General features: G+C 42.8%; 1 protein-coding gene across 5 annotated transcripts in view; it reads left to right on the top strand.

Annotated features, from left to right (window-relative positions):
• The window catches only part of PTPRE (protein tyrosine phosphatase receptor type E), a 435,598-nt gene that overhangs the window by 239,120 nt on the left and 175,140 nt on the right, over nucleotides 1–21,338 (top strand). For 3 of the 5 annotated variants that reach the window (XM_030202956.1, XM_030202958.1, XM_030202957.1), the window contains 3 exons: nucleotides 12,447–12,558; nucleotides 12,852–12,925; nucleotides 18,487–18,623. In XM_030202956.1, the coding sequence (XP_030058816.1) occupies nucleotides 12,447–12,558; nucleotides 12,852–12,925; nucleotides 18,487–18,623 (323 nt within the window). Of the gene's footprint in view, nucleotides 1–12,429; nucleotides 12,559–12,678; nucleotides 12,768–12,851; nucleotides 12,926–18,486; nucleotides 18,624–21,338 lie in introns of those variants that run through there. The other 2 variants (XM_030202961.1, XM_030202959.1) reach the window with 2 other exon arrangements.

Below are 21,338 nucleotides of genomic sequence, written 5' to 3' on the forward strand. Positions count from 1 at the left end.
GATTTAGCCCCCTTCATTCAACTGAAACAGCGCTTGCTAGACTCCAGTGGCCTGTTCCTGGCTAGATCCAAAGGTCTCTATTCTATTCTCATCCTTCTCAATCTATCTGCTGCTTTTGACACTGTTGATCACAGCCTACTCCTTGATACGCTGTCCTCACTTGGATTTCAGGGCTCTGTTCTTTCATGGTTTTCTTCTTATCTCTCCCATCGTACTTTTAGTGTATACTCTAGTGGATCCTCCTCTACTATCCCACTGTCAGTTGGTGTACCTCAGGGATCTGTCCTGGGACCTCTTCTTTTCTCCATCTATACTTCTTCCCTTGGTACTCTGATCTCATCCCATTGTTTTCAGTACCATCTTTAAGCTGATGACTCCCAGATCTACCTCTCCACACCAGAAATCTCAGCAGGAATCCAGGCCAAAGTACCAGCCTGCCTGTCTGACATTGCCGTCTGGATGTCTCACCACCATCTAAAACTAAACGTGACCAAGACTGAGCTTCTTATCTTTCCCTCTAAACCAACCTCTCCTCTTCCCTCATTCTCTGTTTCTGTGGATAACACTCATCCTCCCAGTCTCATCAGCTTGTAACCTTGGGGTCATCTTCGACTCCTCTCTCTCCTTCTCTGCACATATTCAGCAGACTGATAAAACCTGTCATTTCTAATATCACCAAAATTCTCCCTTTCCTTTCTGAGCACACTACCAGAACCCTTATCCACACTCTTATCACCTCTCGCTTAGACTATTACAACTTGCTTCTCACAGGTCTCCCACTTAGCCGTCTCTCTCCTCTTCAATCTGTTCAAAATTCTGCTGCACGACTAATATTCTGCCAGGGTCGTTATGCTCATATTAGCCCTCTCCTCGAGTCACTTCACTGGCTCCCTATCCGTTTCCACATACAGTTCAAACTCCTGTTATTGACTTATAAGTGCATTCACTCTGCAGCCCCTCAGTATGTCTCCACTCTCATCTCTCCCTACACTCCTCCCCGGGATCTCCGTTCACTGGGTAAATCTCTCTTATCTGTACTCTTCTCCTCCACTGCTAAGTCCAGACTTCGTTCCTTTTATCTTGCTGCACCATATGCCTGGAATAAACTTCCTGAGCCGGTCCATCATCTCCATCTCTGGCCGTCTTCAAATCTAAGCTAAAAGCCCACCTTTTTGATGCTGCTTTTAACTCCTAACCCTTACTCACTTATTCAGTACCCTTATTTTATCATCCCCACCTCAGTAGTTCCCTTATCTCTTTTTTGTCTTGTTCGTCTGTCCTAATTAGATTGTAAGCTCTGTCGAGCAGGGACTGTCTCTTCATGTTCAAGCGTACAGCGCTATAGAAATGATAAGTAGTAGTAGTAAGGATGCTAGAAATGTGCTGAAGCAGGGGGGACATGGAGATGTGCTTGACTGAGGGGGGAGAGGGAAGAGAGATGGAGATATGCTGGATCTGCTGGGAAGAGGGGGGAAGACAAGAGGGGAGAGAGAGTCCAAACTGGGGGAGGGGAAGAGAGGGAGAGAGGGGCTGAACAGGGGAGGGGATCAGGAGGGAAGAGAGAGAGAGACCATCTTGGGGGAGGGGAGTGTTGTAGGAAGAAAGGAAGAGAGAGAGGAGGGAGAGAGCACAGAGAAGAGTTGTTAGTCATGGAGCAAGCATAGGGACAGGGGCACTGGACAATGCTGGACAGGGTAAGATAGTGACACAGAGAGAGATACTGAATATAAGTGAAGGATAGGAACACTAAGAAAACAGATGCTGAATTGGGAGGGATAGGAACAGGGACACAGAGGAGAGATGGTGGACAGGACAGATAGAGATGAAGAGAGAAGATAGATGTTTACTGTAAAACATCAGTAAGAGTAATAATTGCAATTGTAGATTTTCATCTACAAAAACAAAAATAAATTGTAGACAAACAACATGATTTTGCCACCACACCCACCCATGTGCACAACACACTTATCCTTCTGTTTCTCTTGCTTGTCTTAACAGTGATTATGTCATGTTTTTCTGCTTCTGGTTCCACTGCTTCAGAAGCTAGCAACATAATTTTGGTCTAGAAAATTGAGAGAAGGATGTCACCTGACCTATGTAACAGTGCCGCTGTGTTGAGATAAAGTACTAGTACAGAAGAAATGTGTTATCAGTGCAGAGCTGCCAAGGGAACCGACCCACTCAGCAGGAGATCTAGAGCCCGCCCACAGCCCTGCCCATCTCTACCCATTGCTCCACCCCATTCACAGCCAATTCGCGGTCAACGGCAAAAGAAGTGGCCTCCCCGTCCAGAGGCAGCAGGAAACACCTTCATAAAAAGTCATCTCCTGCTGCTGCGGGATGAGTGGCAGCAGGAAATGACATTTTATGAAGGTGTTTCCGGCTGCCCCCGGACAGGGAGACCACTCAGTGGGAGATCTCAGCTTCCCAGTGGCAGTGCAGAAGATGACCCACAAAAGTGGGACTTGGCAGGTCTGTCAGCATATGACTTTGCTGCACAAGTACGCTGCACTCTTGAAACAGGCCTTGTATTTGACTGAAAGGATTCTGTTAGCTTAGTAGCTACACAAACACAAAGCAAACATGCTGGGACTAATAAATGAGCCTGTGATGGTAATTTGCTTGTAACCCGCTGGCTGAACTAAACCCAGATAGTCAATGCTGGGGCATGTGCGGATCCCGACATTGAATATCCAGGTGCGTGCTCTGACTGGAACTTAACGGAACACTGGCTGATAATCAGACCAGTGCCTGGTTAACTTGGCACGTAGTTAAGTCAACCTTTTTCATGTCCTAACTTTATGTGCTTTCTTAGCTGTTTAGTAATCTGAATTTTGCTGTTAAGTGCTAGATTCTGTATATGGCATCCAAAATGTAGGTGCGTTGGAACAATGCACCTAGCGCTGTTCTATAAACTACATGTACAGTAAGACGTGGTTATAGAATAGCACATAGGCCGGGGGAACACATGTACATTTAGGTGCGGCCATTTACACCACTGAAAACATGAAAGTCTAAATATAAGTGTCTTCCCCTGAATTCTGTAACAATGTGCATAAATGCGATTGACACCCTGATATGCCCATGTTTGTCCCATGGCCATGCCCCCTTTTCTGCTACGCGCATTGAAATTTACAAGTGCCTCTTTTTATGAATACACCTAAAAAAAGCATGTGTAAATTCCAATTATTGCCAATTAGTAATAATTGTTATTGGCTAATTATCATCACTGATTGGCTTATTACTTAATTGAGTAGTGAGTGTAAATTGGCTGCACACACTCACTTGTTGTGCCTTATATAGAATCTGGGGGTAAATGGCTAAATTGTGTCTCTGCCCAAATTCTGCCCCCAACCTAGCCAATTTAGAGGGGATATTCAGGGCATTGCCCAGTTGAGTCTAGCCAGCTCATTGGGGTTTCACCAGGCAGGAGCCTCTTCTACTACTAAACATTTCTATAGTGCTACTAGATGATATACACATCACTGTATACATTATATGCTGGTACTTTCTCTGGAGGGCTCATAATCTAAGTTTTTTATACCTAGGGCAATGGAGGGTTAAGTGACTTGCCCAAGGTCACAAGGAGCTGCAGTGGGAATCAAACCCAGGTTGCCAAGATCAAAGTCCACTGCACTAACCATAAGGCCACTCTTCTACTCCACTCTCCTATCTGATTAAATCCTTTGTTTACTGACCCCATTGCTTCCAAGAACTTGTTCTCTGTTGTGCTTTGCAGTATTTCACAATTTAGTGAAATTTTTTTAAATTTATTACAAGACTGGGCTGAAAGTTTTTGATCCATGATCACAGTTGTACGGACAGTCTATATGATTTTCTAGGGCTGAGTTTGCTAGAACGCAATGATAGGATCCCTGATAATTAAGGATTAAATGTGTCAGTCCGCAGTTGTATCTGAAGTTTTGCAGGAACAAATGCTCAGGTGAGTGGAGGTCCAACAGAAAAAAATATATACAAAAGGAGAGAAAAATATTTCACATGCTGCAAACAGGATAAAGTTTCATTTCCGCCCATTATGGTTTTTTAATTTCCAGGATTGTGATCAGGGGGACTATAGGTGTATAGTAGAATCTGAATATTATTGGCCCTAATCTATTTTTTTTATTATTTATGATCCTCCATTAGTATTTTTTGTTGAAAAAGTAACATGAAAAAAATATGGCTCTGACCTTTTTTTTTTTCAAATTAATTTTAGAATTAAAAAATACTGATGCAGAATCACAGTACAAAAGCACAGATGATCTTACCATTCCCCTATGGAATAGGATGCTCAGTTTACCACCCTCTCAAAAATCCTGATAATTTCCACATTTTTCTTTTTCTGCAAATGAAAGCTAAAATCTCCTTTGAAGGGAGAGGTAACAGCCTGAGAAGTTAAAAAAGGAGTTGGTTTGTTTCTCTTCTGTTTATGTGGGGAATCGATGTAACAGGAATAAGCCTGGCACCATTAGTTTTGTTTGTTTTTCTTTATATGTCCCTGTTCAGTGGAACTCCCTGAGTTGGCTGGTGTATTTATTTATCTTACAGTGTGTTCAGTACAGGTACTTCTTTTGACTCAGCTTGGTGGTTTTCAAGAGGAACTGTTGGTTGGATTCTCTTCTTCACTTCTCACTGTATGACACGGAACCATTAACAAGCTACAATCTATTTGTAAATGCAAAAATATTCTGCAAGCACACAAAGTGTGCAACCCCCCCCCCCCCCCAACATATTATTTAAAATAAAATCTATTGTTAGTTTATATGTGGTTCATAAAGAGAAAATGTGTTTAATTTTAGTGTGTAGAAGGATCTTTGATATTGGCCAACAGATTTTTTCTCATTCATCCTCTTCTGATTCTCATACATAAGTACATAAGTAACGCCACACTGGGAAAAGACCAAGGGTCCATCGAGCCCAGCATCCTGTCCACGACAGCGGCCAATCCAGGCCAAGGGCACCTGGCAAGCTTCCCAAACGTACAAACATTCTATACGTTAGTCCCGGAATTGTGGATTTTTCCCAAGTCCATTTAGTAGTGGTTTATGGACTTGTCCTTTAGGAAACCGTCTACCCCCTTTTTAAACTCTGCCAAGCTAACCGCCTTCACCACGTTCTCCGGCAACAAATTCCAGAGTTTAATTACGCGTTGGGTGAAGAAAAGTTTTCTCCGATTTGTTTTAAATTTACTACACTGTAGTTGCATCGCATGCCCCCTAGTCCTAGTATTTTTGGAAAGCGTGAACAGACGCTTCACAGCCACCTGTTCCACTCCACTCATTATTTTATATACCTCTATCATGTCTCCCCTCAGCCGTCTCTTCTCTAAGCTGAAAAGCCCTAGCCTCCTTAGTCTTTTTCTTCATAGGGAAGTTGTCTCATCCCCGCTATCATTTTAGTCGCCCTTCGCTGCACCTTTTCCAATTCCACTATATCTTTCTTGAGATGCGGCGACCAGAATTGAACACAATACTCAAGGTGCAGTCGCACCATGGAGTGATATAACAGCATTATAACATCCTCACACCTGTTTTCCATACCTTTCCTAATAATGCCCAACATTCTATTCGCTTTCCGAGCCGCAGCAGCACACTGAGCAGAAGGTTTCAGCGTATTATCGACAACGACACCCAGATCCCTTTCTTGGTCCGTAACTCCTAACGTGGAACCTTGCATGACGTAGCTTTAATTCGGGTTCTTTTTTCCCACATGCATCACCTTGCATTTGCTCACATTAAACGTCATCTGCCATTTAGCCGCCCAGTCTCCCAGTCTCGTAAGGTCCTTCTGTAATTGTTCACAATCCTGTTGCGAGTTAATGACTTTGAATAACTTTGTGTCATCAGCAAATTTAATTACCTCGCTAGTTACTCCCATCTCTAAATCATTTATAAATATATTAAAAAGCAGCGGTCCTAGCACAGACCCCTGAGGAACCCCACTAACCTCTCTTCTCCATTGTGAATATTGTCCATTTAACCCCACTCTCTGTTTCCTATCCTTCAACCAGTTTTTAATCCACAATAGGACTTTTCCTCCTATCCCATGACCCTCCAATTTCCTCTGTAGCCTTTCATATGAGGTACCTTGTCAAACGCCTTTTGAAAATCCAGATACACAATATCATATCCTCTCCCTATTTTAAGTTTTTCTTTTTTTCCTGTAAGTAATATGCCCTAGTGTTACTACCACTAACAGTGGAATGGAGTAGCCTAATTGGAGCATTAATGGCTGGAGCAGCAGGCTTAAAACCAGGGAAGAGACACAAAGACAGTAAAGGTGGTCCAGGAAGAGGAACAACCAATGATGCAAGTTTGATACTTTTATTGAAGTAGGACCTGACTTGGCCAAGTTTCAACAATAAAGCCTTTATCAGGGGCCATCAGATGATTGTATCTTACTGTGTGCCCATTGTATTTACTATTGAAGAATCTGATGACATTTAGCAGTTAATGCACTACAGTTATTGCGTGCTGATTAATATGGACTAGCCTTAGATTTAAGTAGATTATTTCCGGTCGGTTGTACTTATGTGGATGGTTACACTTTGGACTAGAGACTTGCATGGGAACGGGGTTCATGGAATCCCGCAGAACCTGTTCTGTGGGGATCCCGTGGGGACAGAAGCTGTTCCTGCAAGGTTCCCGTTGGGATAGAAACAATTCCTACGGGGTTCCCGTGGGGACGGAAACAATTCCTGGGGGGTTCCCGTGGAAGTGTACGCTGCACTTCTGCCACCTACCGAGTACTAAGTTATTTGAGTGCTGTCTCCTTCTCCTCCTCCTCGTTGCTTTAACAGCACAGATGCGGAAAGTCTCCATTAAGGAGGTGGTAGAGACACAAATGGTGACGGAATTCAAAAAGGCGTAGGATGAACACAGAGGATCTCTGATTAGAAAATGTAAGTTGTAAGAAATCTAACCTTAAATGGCTGCATGTGTGTGGATGTGTCGAGTGACGCTTAGTTGGCGACTCTGGCTGTGATGAACTAGGGCTGATACCGGGCAGACTTGTAATGTCTGTGTCTCATATATGGCAATCTGGTTTAGGATGGGCTGGAAAGGGCTTAGACAGCAGCTTTAGTGGTTGGAACATAAGGATAGGGCTGGGTGGACTTCTATGGTCTATGTCCCAGAAATGCCAAAGAAAGACCATAATCAAGTATATAATATCACATTCATTGTTGATTTAATCATGAATTGATAGCGAGTGTGACTATTGGGCAGACTGGATGAACCGTTCAGGTTTTTATCTGCTGTCAGTTGTGGCTAAACTACTATCGAATCAGAATCTAAACCCATATATATACGCTGATGATGTAACGATTTTTATCCCATTCAAACAAGATCTAAGAGAAATCTCCAATGAAATCAACCAAAGCCTACATATTATGAACTCCTGGGCAGACGCATTTCAACTGAAACTCAACGCAGAAAAAAACCCAATGCCTAGTACTCACCTCGCAATACAACAAGAATGAATTCACCACCATCAACACACCTAAACTAAGTCTACCAGTTTCGGATACCCTAAAAATTCTTGGAGTCACCATCAACCGACACCTAACACTTGAGAATCACGCAAAAAACATAACTAAAAAGATGTTTCATTCAATGTGGAAACTAAAAAGAATCAGACCATTTTTTCCACGGAGTGTCTTCAACCTGGTACAATCATTGGTACTTAGTCATCTGGACTATTGTAACTCACTTTATGCCAGCTGCAAAGAGCAAATACTTAAAAAACTCCAGACAGCCCAGAACACGGCAGCCAGACTAATATTCGGCAAACCAAAATACGAAAGCGCAAAACCCCTACGTGAAAAACTACACTGGCTCCCACTCAAAGAACGCATCACGTTCAAACTTTGTACCCTAGTCCATAAAATCATCCATGGTGATGCCCCAGCATATATGTCAGACCTAATAGAACTACCACCCAGAAACGCAAAAAAATCTTCTCGCACATTCCTTAATCTTCATCCTCCCAAGTGCAAAGGCTTGAAATACAAATCAATGCATGCATCAACCTTTTCTTTTATAAGCACACAGCTCTGGAACGCGCTGCCACGCAACCTGAAAACGGTCTATGAATTGACCAACTTCCGCAAACTACTGAAAACTTATCTCTTTGACAAAATCTACTATAATAAAACGCAGCCTCAACGTTCTGAGGACACTGACGTCACTGAAGTCACTCACACACCGGTTCGTGGTTTCATGGTGGTGAAGTCACAACATCTTCATGGCCCGCCCTCGCGTCACACGTGATGACGTCGAGGGCGGAACATGAAAACAAATTAACGCACGGGGAGCAGTACTCCTCCCCTTCCAACAAATCCCAGCCGCCGCCGCCGCCGTGCACATGAACCCGGCCCATTTCGCCACATAGCCCTGCCCCTTACAACTTACCGCCCCGCCCACGGTAGCACACGCTTAACCTCACCAACCTCCCTCCCCCCTGTCACCTCCCCTCCCCTTACACGTGTCTCCCTGGTGGTCTAGAGGTACCTGTTCTGTCGGCCCAGGAAAGAAAGAGCCCCCTCTTTCCTCCCGTAGCGGTGGCTTCCTTGCTGCATCGTGTGGGAGTCCGGCTCTCGGCGTTTCAAAATGGCCAACAACAGTTCAAGCTGCTTCGCGAGACTTCAACTCTCGGCGGCCATTTTGAAACGCCGAGAGCCGGACTCCCACACGATGCAGCAAGGAAGCCACCGCTACGGGAGGAAAGAAGGGGCTCTTTCTTTCCTGGCCCGACAGAACAGGTACCGTAAGGGGAGGGGGAGGGAGTCCTGTGCCCGCTAGCACCCGTTTCATTGGCGCCAGAAACGGGCCATTTTTACTAGTATATCATAAAGATCAACACGTGTAACTGCACTATCTCTAATATATCCAGAAATGTTCTTTAATATCTTTTGCTTTAAAACTATCATGTATTTCACCACCATGTAACCCAAAACCCTCTGTAAAACCAATTGTATGTTCTCTTCTACCTCCAGCATCCATGACGAATTATAAGCCACATTGAGCCTGCAAAGAGGTGGGATAATGTGGGATACAAATGCAATAAATAAATAAAAATAAATAATGTGTTACTATTAATCCTCTCTGCTCCCAGGCTGATGTGCAGACCTCAACTCTGACACAGGCACAAGCATCAGATGTCACTTGACCTACTTTTGCATGCATGTGGTGACCTCTTAGCACACATGCCACTGAATCGGAGACAAGCCTTACAAGTGCACACCAGAGTGTTCCAGGTTCCAAGTTCAGTTCCTTCCTTGCCTGCAGTGCTGCGGCTCGAACCCAGAGATTGAGAGCCGACCAGAATTTTTTTTATATATATGTAGCATTAATTTGTTGCGGGACTGAGTGGGAACAGGTTAAAGTCTTGCGGGGACGGGTGGGGATTGGTTAAATTCTTGCAGGGATGGGTAAGATTTCTGTCCCTGTGTAACTCTCTACTTTGGACCATGTTTTCCCACCTATTAGTTGGTACTATAAAGATCTGTTTGACTCAGTCAGGCTTAATCTTATGTTGTGATAGGATCATTTTTTAAAAATCTATTTTATTCTTATTATGTTTATTTGTGCCATGCGAGTGCCACAGATGATGAAGCATGCTTACTGGCCTGCTTTAAACCTGCAGGTATTTGCTGAGTTTAGTTGCTTCAGTACTGGTATGCCTACAACTGTTAAACTGAACTTTTCTTTTTTGAGGGCTGACTCTTTGGTTGACTATTAGAATACATCAGTTTCGTCAACTGTTGATGTTCTTGCTCCTGTGAGAATAGTTTATTTATTTATTGCATTTGTATCCCACATTTTCCCACCTATTTGCAGGCTCAATGTGGTTTACAGAAACTGTTAGATCAGTTTGCCTCCTGTTTTTAAAAGTTATGCACCAAACTAGAACTGAGATTGTACTTTTTTCAGTTACAGGGCTTATTTTGTAGAAAAGTTTTCCCTCTTGTCTACCATAGGAGGCTGATTACTTAGGGACTGATTTTTAAAAACAACTTAACCAAGTAGGAGAGGTTCCTGTCTGGTTAAATCACATTGAGCAGGTTGGAAGAAGATATTCAGCAGCACTTAACCGGAGAGTGCCACCGAATATTTGCTGTGACTATCGGTGCACTATCCAGTTAACGTCAGTGCGGACCCAGAAGTTATGCTGGCACCACCAATATTCAGTGCAGGTGGCTGGAAGCGGCCATGTTGGACTGCACTGAAGACTGTCCTAACTATACCCAGATAGGTATCTGGGTGGGGCCCTGAATATCACTCGGTCCTGAATAACCTCTGGGTGCTGCAAAACAGCCATAGAGACAGTTCTGGTGCTGGTATATGGGTTGGGCCCCGTACTGAATATCTAGGTCAAATTAAGCTGGTAGTGGTTAGCGTTTTAAAAAAATGCTGCTTGTTGCTGAATAGAATAGGTGTTAAAAGCAGTAGCGTACCAAGGGGGGGGGGGCGGTGGGGGCGGTCCACCCCGGGTGCACGCCGCTGGGGGGTGCTGCGGTGCGCGCCTGCTCTGAGTTCGCTAAACTTTGTCGCTTGTTCACTGCAGCTCCCTCTGCCCTGGAACAGGTTACTTCCTGTTCCGGGGCAGAGGGAGCTGCAGCGAAGCGAAGTTTAGCGAACTCGGAGCAGGTGCGCGCCGCAGCACCCCCCCCCCCCCAGCGGTATGCACCCGGGGGGGTGCCATTTTGCTGGAGGAGGGGGGAGGTGTAATTTAGTGGGGGGGGGGGCGCATCGGCGGTACGCCCCGGGTGCCATCCAGGCCAGGAACGCCACTGGTTAAAAGCCTTCCTTTTTTTACCCCTTGCTTGTGTCTTATTCTTTGTTTTATATTTTATTGTGTTTTTGCCTTGTTTTGATTTTATACTTGTGTAACACTTACTTTTTCATTATGATATTTTGTTTTTATTGAAATTATGTAAAAAAAAGGTGTATAAATCAAGAAAACCCACTGTGCTAAACAGCAAAGTACACAACAAAAGAAAAGCACAGATAAAAATTAAAAATTGTAAGAAGCAATAATCATTTTGTCCTATTGAGTCAACTATGCATATAAGAACAGTAATATGGTGATCAATATGCTCACATTTGAATCACCTCATGGGGATCCACCATAGCACATTTACAATCCCCAATCAACACATTCACCAGAGTATACAATAGAGTACGTATCTTAGCAATTGTCCATGTACTACTACTACTTATTTCTATAGCTGTACTAGATATACACAGCACTGTACACTTTACATGCAGGTACTTTCTCTGTCCTTAGAGGGCTCACAATCTAATGTTTTTGTACCTGGGGTCATTGAGGGTTAAGTGACTTACCCAAGATCACAAGGAGTTGTAGTGGGAATCAAACTCAGGTTGCCAAGCGCAAAGCTCGTTGCACTAACCATTAGGCTACTCCTCCACTCCATGTGTTGCTTAATGATGGTTCCGTCCAAAATAATCTTCACAAATGAACTAGTCTAACAGATCTCCTCCACCAGTGTAAAATATAATCCACAATTTTTCTTCAAAGCAATCCCCAAGGCGTTCCCCAACTCAGATCTAGGTTCACTGTTGCTTCATCAAGCGGAATCGCCAATGCGAAATGCAAAACTACATATATCAAATATTGAACGTATTCATTCATACATATATAACACCAATGTTTATTAAGATGCTATAACTATTCATATTAACAATAGACTCACTATTATAATAAATAAGGCACCTACATACCAGGTAGAGAAAGCCTCCAAGTCTAGTCCATGCACTCAGGCCACTTCTTAGCGTGTCTGCCAAAAAATTGAATTTCTGTTTACATCGGAAGATTGCCGGCGATCACTTTCGAAAATAAGCCTGAAAGACTCACATACTAACCCCACAGTAATCAGGCAGCATGTGGCAATGTGGCCTCGCTGCTGATTGTCGCCAGGAACAACCATGGGAAACTTCAAGTGCCAACTTTGGAACTACCGCCGGGCTCCTGCGCTACCCTAGCGGTAGGGCTCATTTGGCACATGCTACCCACACAGTATCTGTACTGCGCCTTTGTAAAAGGGCCCCTTAGAAAGTTATGATGGATAAATTAGAAATATATATGTACAAATGAAGTGATGAGGGAGAGGGATCATTTCACTCTAGGTTTCATTGAAAAAAAAATCTGTATACATTTTCTGTCATCTCAAACCGCTGCAGGGTAAAACAGACCCAGTAGGTCTGCCTGTGACGTTAAATCAAACTTGCTCTTATACTCTCTCCAGATTTCAATGTTATTTATTTAAAATACTTACCTAGCATCCTGCCTAGAATGCATGAAGCACTAGCACTTTAAAACAAACACTCGGCCAGTTTTGACTTATAGGTGTGGTTTTCATAGTGCCCTTCCGGACAGGCCTTTCTTATTCATGCATTTCCCCTTTTCTCTTGTTTAATTCACAGGCTCTACTGAGTCTCCAGAGCGTGGAAACCCAGGCCCAAGTCTGCTGGTTGAAATATTGGTACCGCTTCTGGTGTTAATATTACTCATTCTTCTGGCTGGCTATTTCTTTAGGTAAGGACTCCTCAACCACTGATAGTTCCCGGTTAGATCATATACAGCAAGCCTGAACTAGTTTGCGTAAGTCTGTTTACTCGGCACTGCATGTTAAGGAAACTGCAGAGCTTAGCAGAAGTTTCAGTTCAGTGCAGCGTCTCCTGAGCTGAAGCTTCCTCCGTCTTGCTGATAAGAGACTCTATTTTTTTTTCTTCAGGAGCTATGTGGTTTGTATGAAAGAATTTTGAAACAGTGTTTGAAGCTTTACCTGTCTATCTTTCAAAACATTAACTGGCTGGCTTATTTTGAAGGTTCAGGAAACAGAGGAAAGCTGTTGTCAACGCGGGTGACAAAAAGATGCCAAATGGGATCTTAGAAGAACAAGGTAAATGATACATTGAGACATCATTCGAGGTTATTAAATGCTATAATTAACCTTTGAGATAAGTAGTGGCATTTTCATTTTGTTTTGACTGTTTGTAAGTGGAAGGTGTTTTGATAGAGTTCCTGGCTTCCTTTCTGCTCCATTATGCACTCTCCTAGTTTTAATGTTGACTAACTGAAGTAGTTTCCTTTTGTAGAACAACTTACATTTTATTTTTGTTTTCTAACTAGTTAATCTAATCGAATCTACTCTTTTATATTTCTCATAAGAACTCAAAGCATATTACAGTAATATCGCCAGTACAGTATAACTGGGAATTACAAAAAAATCTTCTATAATTATTATTTTGTTAATATACAATATATAAAACAGACAGTTACATCATATAGGATAAGGAATCATGGTATGTGAACATGAAATAGGGCAACCCCCCCCCCCCCCCCCACCAATGTAGGCTTTGGCTGTGGAACCTTTTTTTTTTTTCCAAGGCAGAAAACTCAACAGAGTGGGTAGTGGAAAGAGTGCGATCATAGAGCGAGCATGTGGTATGGCAAAATCTATCTGCTTCCATGGGCTGGTTGTGGTGAAGCCCCTCTGGATGAGGAAACTAGTAGTCTCTGGGGAAAGTCCACATTCCTTTTTAAGGATGTTCTCGGCCATTCCTAAGGAATACATGTTGTTCCCATGGGCTGGACCTCTCTGTGTCTGGAAGCATTTAATGTATTTATTTCATTTCGGAAGATTTGATGTACCGCCTTTCAATAACAGTATCAAGGCAGTGTACAATATAAAATTAATGCTTGGAAACACAAACAGAACTAACAAAGGGGGTTTAACAGGTTCTACTACTACTACTACTATTTAGCATTTCTATAGCGCTACAAGGCGTACGCAGCGCTGTAGGTTCAAAAGCAAAACAATAGAGGATGACACACAAAGGCAGGGACAAAAATAACGAAAAACACAAAAAGAAAGGAGAATAGACATAGCTAGTCTAGTTATGTCCTGGCTTCATAACTAATGCTACAGGTTTAAAAAAAAAGTTAAGTGTTTAAGTTGTAGACTATACCTGTCTAAATAGCCAGGTCTTAAGGGCTACCTTACATTTCTTGTAACATTTTTTCTCTTTGATGTAAGTGCAAGTTTTCTTGGCATGGGTGCTATCTGTGTCACAAGCTTATTTATCCTGATCTGACTCCTTGGCTTTAAGCCAATCATAAGTTTCTCCAGCATACATTAAACTATGATGATATGATGTCTAAAACTGAAGTGCCTTGACACTTCATTCACAGCACCTGTGTGTGCACAAGTTGTTTTTTTTTCATTCAGTCCTCATCTCTGTTAATAGTGTTTCAATGTACGGCCCTCTGAGTGGGAGATCAGTCACAGCTCTGTTCACAGCACTGGGAATCCAAATGCCAGATGTCTTTTAATGTGAGCAAGTGCAAAGTGATGCATGTGGGAAAGAGGAACCCAAACCATAGTTTTGTGATGCAAGGTTCCACATTAGGAGTCACCAACCAGGAAAGGGATATAGGTGTCATCGTTGATGATATGTTGAAACCCTCTGCTCAGTGTGCAGCGGCAGCTAAGAAAGCAAATAGAATGTTAGGAATTATTAGGAAAGGAACAGAAAAAAGCCTGAGAATGTTACAATGCTTTTTTATCATTTCTTGGTGCAATACAAAGGCACCTTGAATACTGTGTGCAGTTCTGGCCACCAATATATCAAAAAAGATATATTGGAATTAGAAAAGGTACATAGAAGTTCTACGAAAATGATAAAGGGGATGGGATGACTTCCCTATGAAGAAAGTGGCTAAGGCTCTTCAGCTTGGAGAAGAGATGGCTGAGGGGAGATATGATAGAGGATTATAAAATACTGAGCGGAGTGGAACAGGTAGATGTGAATCACTTGTTTACTCTTTCCAAAAATACTAGGGTAGGGGGCACTCAAAGAAGCTAATAAGTAGTAAATTTAAAATAAATTGGAGAAAATATTTCTTCACTGAACAAGTAATTAAACTCTGGAATTAATTGCCAGAGAATGTGGTAAAAGCAGTTAGCTTAGCAGGGTTTAAAAAAGGTGTGGATAATTTCCTAAAAGAAAAGTCTATAAGCCATTATTAAGATGGACTTGGGAAAATCCACTGCATAGTCTAGGATAAACAGCATAAAATCTGTTTTGCTTTTCTGGGTTCTTGCCAAGTACTTGTGATCTGGATTGGCCACTGTTAGAAACAGGATGCTGGGCTTGATGGACCTTCAGTCTGGCCTAGTATGGCAATGCTTATGTTCTTATGTAGCCAGACCTTCAGTTTTAGGGGGGGAGCCTGGGCCCAAAGTGGAAGGGGAACAAAATTTTGTGCTGCCCCGCACTCTTCACCTCATCCTGCTCTGTATGTCCCCCTCCCCCATGCATACCTGAGCAGGACGGTGGGGGAGAGGGGTTTATAGAAAGTTCCACTAACTACCAGGTTGCCAGTGGAGGACCGCTTTGGCTGGCAGGGCTTGTGAATCCCTGCTGGCCATAGCTTCAGATAGTACCACAATTTTAAGGGGTCTGAACCCAAAGTGGAGGGCCTAGGGTCCCTGTGGCCACACCATTGGTTAACAGCCTACTGTAGTATAAATGCACCCTGGTTTCTTAGGATTACAGTATATTTTGCTATTAGAGATCTGTATGGGATTCTGTATCCCTCACAGACTGCAAACTCTGCAATCAAAATTCTCCTAGCCCTGGCCTGATAAAGGATCAGGCAGCCACCAGGAAGATAATGTTTATATGGCTCCACCCATGTGCAAATTACTATACAGTACAGTTTGCATCCATTATGATGCAGAGTCAGCAATGTCCGATATTCAAAATGATTTAGCCAGACGCTGACCCAGTGGTGTAGCTACGTGGGGCCACGGGGGCCTGTGCCCCCCCCCAAAGTTGCTCTAGGCCCCTGGTTTGGCTGATGGGGGTCTCCAACCCCCGCCAGCTGAAGCCTTCGTCCAGCTCTGTTCTTCGGCGCCGCCGTATTGCCTCCCCTTTTCTCTCTTCCTCTCACACCCGGCACACTCTGAGAGTGCCGGACGTGAGGGGAAGAGAGAGCAGGGCAGGCAATGCGGCAGCGCCGGAGGCCAGCGCTCAATGAAGGCTTCAGCTGGTGAGGGTTGGGGACCCCCGCCAGCCAAGGTATTTGCGGCAGCGGTGCTTCAGCTGATGGGGGTTGGGGACCCCGTCAGCTAAGATGTACAGCGGCAGCAGTGGGTGGGGAGCAGCAGGGTGGCAAAGCAGCGGAGGGGGACTGCGGTCCAAAATGTGCCCCCCCACCTTGCGCTCTGGCCCCTCTCCCACCTCGAGGTCTGTCTACACCCCTGCTGACCAGTTAAATTGCTTGGCCAGGCCAACCACTAATATACAGCAGTACTTAACCAGCTAAGTGCATATGAATATTGCGGTTAGCGCCAAACAGAAAGCTGGTTATCTTGGGGGCATTCTGGAGGCGGAATCAGCACTTGGTTGCTTAAATGCTGATATTCAGCACTTAAGCGGCCAGGGTTAGCCCATAAATGGGATAGCATAAATGTCTGTCCTATCTTTGGGGGTCTTTTACTATGCCACAGTAGAGTTTTTAGCTTGTGGTAGAAATCAGCTGGCGGTAAACGCCGAGGTGCCCATTATATTCCTGTGGGCATCTTGGCGTTTACCGCCAGCTGACTTCTATCGCGAGCTAAAAAAACTCTACTGCAGCTTAGTAAAAGGCTCCTTTTATGTGGTAACTGATGGCCACTTAAGTGATGAATATTGTCTTAAGTAGCTATGTGTTAGCCAGCTTAAAAATAACCAGATATTCAAAGTCGAAGCCCGCACAGGTCACGACTTTGATAATGCCGCCAGCGGTGACTGGTTTATAAGAGAAGGCAAGAAAAAATTAAAGTCTACAGAGGGAAGCGATATTTAATGGAATCAGAAGATAAAGAGAAAACTGGAGGCATGTTAATTTGTGATCTGCCTTGTTTATTGGAAAAACAATAATAATTATAATAATCATAAAGGAAAGATACAAACCCAGGTAATAATGGAAGATTAATTTTTCATAGAATTTATGTATCCTTATCAGTTGTTTGGAATAGGTTAATTAGGTCCAAAGGTTAAAGTGACATGATCAATGACTCTGTACTGCAGCCATGATTTCAGTATATCTAATACAGAGAATAGTGTATTCCTTCAAGTGCTTTACTAGAGAAGGAAACAGTCAAAGAATTCAGATGTGCAGTGTGATGTGAAGGCAGGAATACATACAGGAGGTCATGGATCATTATCTATCTTGATAGAGGTCTGCTGAAAAGGTATTTTGTGTTCAAATAATGAAACAAGATTTTTAAACGATTGTCATGTTGTGCTTCTGTGGTATATTCTACTTAAGAACATCAGAAATGTAATGCTGGATCAGACTTCAAACCCAGCATCCTTTCTGTGACCACAGACATTTGGTTTTGTCTAGAAGTTCATCACCAGGTACTAGAGGTTGTGATCCCTGTGCCTGCCTAACTAATAAGTGTTAATGGATCTGTCCAAACTTTGACCATATCCTGCAACAGGAAGTTCCACAGCTCAATTTTATGTTGTCTGAAAAATACTGTCTCAGATTTGTTTTAATTCTGATACCAGATAGCTTGGAGTGGAGGAGTAGCCTAGTGGTTAGTGCAGCGGACTTTGATTCTGGGGAACTGGGTTCAATTCCCACTGCAGCTCCTTGTGACTCTGGGCAAGTCACTTAACCCTCCATTGCCCCAGGTACAAAATAAGTACCTGAATATATATAAACCACTTTGAATGTAGTTGCAAAATAGCACAGAAAGGTGGTATATCAAGTCCCATTTCCCTTTTCATAGCATGCCCCACTTAATATTGTCTAACCTTTCATGCAAGTAAGAAGTTTACATGTATAATATTTATTCAGCATTTTGCTGACCGCCGCTGACATTATTCCCAGATATTCAGTACCAGACCATGTCTGGGTTTCGACATTGAATAGCCAGTTTATGCAGAGCTGACTAACACTTAGCCGGTTAAGTCGATATTCAGAACTTAAGCGACTGTGGGTTAGTGTATAAGGTAAGACTGCCATTTATGTGGTCTCATTTATACAGTTTCCCTGACCAATTAAGTGCTGAACATCGGCACTTAACGGGCCAATTGCTTACTTTGCCCTAGAATGCCCCCAAAGTAGCCAGTTTTCACTTAGGCACTAACCACTAATTTTCAGCAACGATAACTGGTTAAATGCCGCTGAAAATTAGCGGACAGCCTCGAATAAGCAACTAGTCAGCAGCCAGTTAAATCATTTTGAACGTCGACCATATTGTTTACTCTCTGATAAGCAGACTTTGTATTGCCAGTTTGACATACTATTTGTCGATGATGCTGCGGTTTGAAACTTACACTTTCTTTTCTCGGAGGCATCTCATGTAACAGCCTTGTTCATCCTGTACAGCTGTATATTTGAATCTTGTAAATATCCTCATGTTGACTCTGGGTCTAATGTTTCTCCTCCCTGATTTGACAGAACAGCAGAGAGTGATGCTGCTGAGCAGGTCTCCCACAGGCCCCAAAAAGTACTTTCCTATTCCTTTGGAGAACTTGGAGGAAGAGGTCAGAATAAGATCAGCTGATGATGGCAAACTGTTTCGTGAAGAATATAACGTAAGTCCATCAACTTCACATTTTACTTTTACACTTTGTAGAGACGATAAAATCAGCAAGTAAAAAAAAAATATTTGATTATTCATTTGGAGGATGGGTTAATCCCTTGATCTCCAGTGAAGGAACAAGGAGTTGGGTGCGTCATGTGAACTACAAAAGACCTTTGGCTCTGTGTCTTTAAATAAAAACTATAAAGTAACCTCTTGGGTGCTTGGAATTGCTGGCTACTTTACAGCTTCAAGGACCAGTTTAGAGTTCTGGATTTAAATTAAGAATTTGACAACTTGGCAGAATTGTTGTGTGGTGACTAATATTCCTGTAACATAATTTTAATTGCCTTATTTGGTGTATCAATATATATTTTTTCAGGCAGATAAATGCAGACAGCCAAGAACAGCAAGGTTCTGTTTATTTCAGTCTCTGAGACCGGCAAACTTTTCATGTTTCTCATTGGTGTTTCCCAGTGACTGATTCTGGATGTTACAATGCCACACTGTAGAGAGAACAGGGTGGTGTACACAAAGATTAGCAGACGGTTGCTGGGAATAGATGTCAAAAGACCCATTGAATGGGTAAGATAAAGAGCAAATTTTATTCTCTGATCCTTAGGTGAACATTCAGACAAACTTAGTTGGGCAGAATTTGAGCGGCTAGATATAATGTGGGTTCCCCAGATAAATGTAGCCGATTACTGTGTGCAAGTGCAAACCGTACCCTTAGGGATGCCTCTTCAACTAATGCACATATAGATGGAAGCACATAACTTTACCTGTATATAGGGTGGACAGTTTATAAAAACCTATATCCTTGAGTAAAATGCCTCTTTGAAAATATCATGTCATATTTTCTTTATCTACTGTACATATAGGACCAGATTCAGTAAATTGCATCCAAATTTGGGCACCAGAAAAAATCGGTGACCTGCACTATTCTATAAAGTGCGCTCTGGGTTGAGCACCCTTTATAGAATAGCACCTAACACCAATTCTGCACCCAAATTTTGGCGCCAGGACTTAGGCCTGCTGAAACCAGATGTATTCCTGGTGCCCAATTTGGAAGCCCATCCGCGGTATTCTATAACACTGTATGCAAATTTCCGGAATGCCCCTGACCTGCCCATGCCACTCCCATAGCCACGCCCCCTTTGGGGTTGCACACCATAGAATTTGGGCACATAGTTTTATAGAATAGTACATAGCAAGATATGAACGCAAATCCAGTGTGGTGTCAATTAACATCAATAATTGTTTATTTAGTTACTGCTATTAATTGGATTGTTACCCAATTTGGGCGCCTTGTATAGAATCCAGGGGATATTTACTAAGTTGTGTTAAGCGCTAATGCACGCTTTGGGCCAGATTCTATATAAGACGCCTAAAAAATCCACACAGTAAACATTTCCGCCTAAGTGTATTCTATAAGCGGTGCCTAAGTTTAGGCACGGTATGTAGAATACGTTTAGTTGATTATTCCAACGAAAATGTGACATAAATCCTCGTGTGTAGATTTACTGCACTGGGCCATATTGACCTTTTCCTTATTTATTTATTTATTTGTTACATTTGTATCCCGCATTTTCTCACCTATTTGCAGGCTCAATGTGGCTTACATTGTACCGTAGAGGCGTTCGCCATCCCTGGCATGGAACCAGATACAAGTCGGATAAGAATCATGTGTTAAATACACATTGGGGAATTAAAGAGTTATATAGAGTCTGTTAAAAGCTTTGGTTTCGTTGTGTTGCGGAGTTTAAGCACTTAAGTTGGGTCGGTGGGGTATGCCTTTTTGAACAGGTAGGTTTTTAGTGATTTCCGGAAGCTTAGGTGGTCGTATGTTGTTTTCACGGCTTTTGGTAGAGCGTTCCACAGTTGTGTGCTTATATAGGAGAAATTGGATCCATAAGTTGATTTGTATTTGAGACCTTTGCAGATTGGGTAGTGGAGATTTAGGTATCCATCACCATGCCCCTTTTGAACTGCATGCATTAGAATTTAGGTGCAGTTCATTACAGAATAAGCTTAGCGTGTGTGCGCGTAAATTCTAATTATTGTCAATTATTGCTTGTTAAGTGCTGTTATCAATGCTGATTAGCTTGTTAAGCCAATTAAGTTACACGCATTGTTAAGGAATATGCTTAGATTTCAGCACGGATCTCTTTGCTCGCTATATAGAATCCGGAGGTTAATGCAGCTAAAATAGCCTGACGCAGGACACGTTAAAGCATACTGTGTTAGTTTTGGTGTGTGCTTGCGGTAAGTGTGTAGTAACTATTCTTTTGTAATTATTTATTTGAGGGGCTTGTCAGGGTGGAGAGTGGGCCTTTCTTCACTAACCTGTTAGTGCATTGACATTACCGTGTACTAACTGGTTAGCACACAGTTAACGTGGGAGCCCATACTGCCTCCTAAATATAGGTATCAGTAACTGCTCCTGCAGTTGTTTTTAAAAAAATGGCTGTGCACTAATGGTAACGGCACGCAGCCATAAATGAAACTAATAGGAAAATGGACTTTTTTATGGTCACGGTGCATGGGAAAGACCCGTGTAAAGGTGCACACTAAGGCCAGTTCTTGTCACAGCTTAATAAAAGGACCCCTAAATGAATATAGCAGGTGACAGCTGAAGAAAGTAGACTGGACAGTAGTTTTGTGACAGGGTGGATATGGCAATTCTGCAGCTGCAGATCGATCATGTGAAATGCTAAAGAAGTCGTCA

This window comes from Microcaecilia unicolor, chromosome 5, assembly GCF_901765095.1.
Source record: "Microcaecilia unicolor chromosome 5, aMicUni1.1, whole genome shotgun sequence".
Classification (NCBI taxonomy): domain Eukaryota; kingdom Metazoa; phylum Chordata; class Amphibia; order Gymnophiona; family Siphonopidae; genus Microcaecilia; species Microcaecilia unicolor.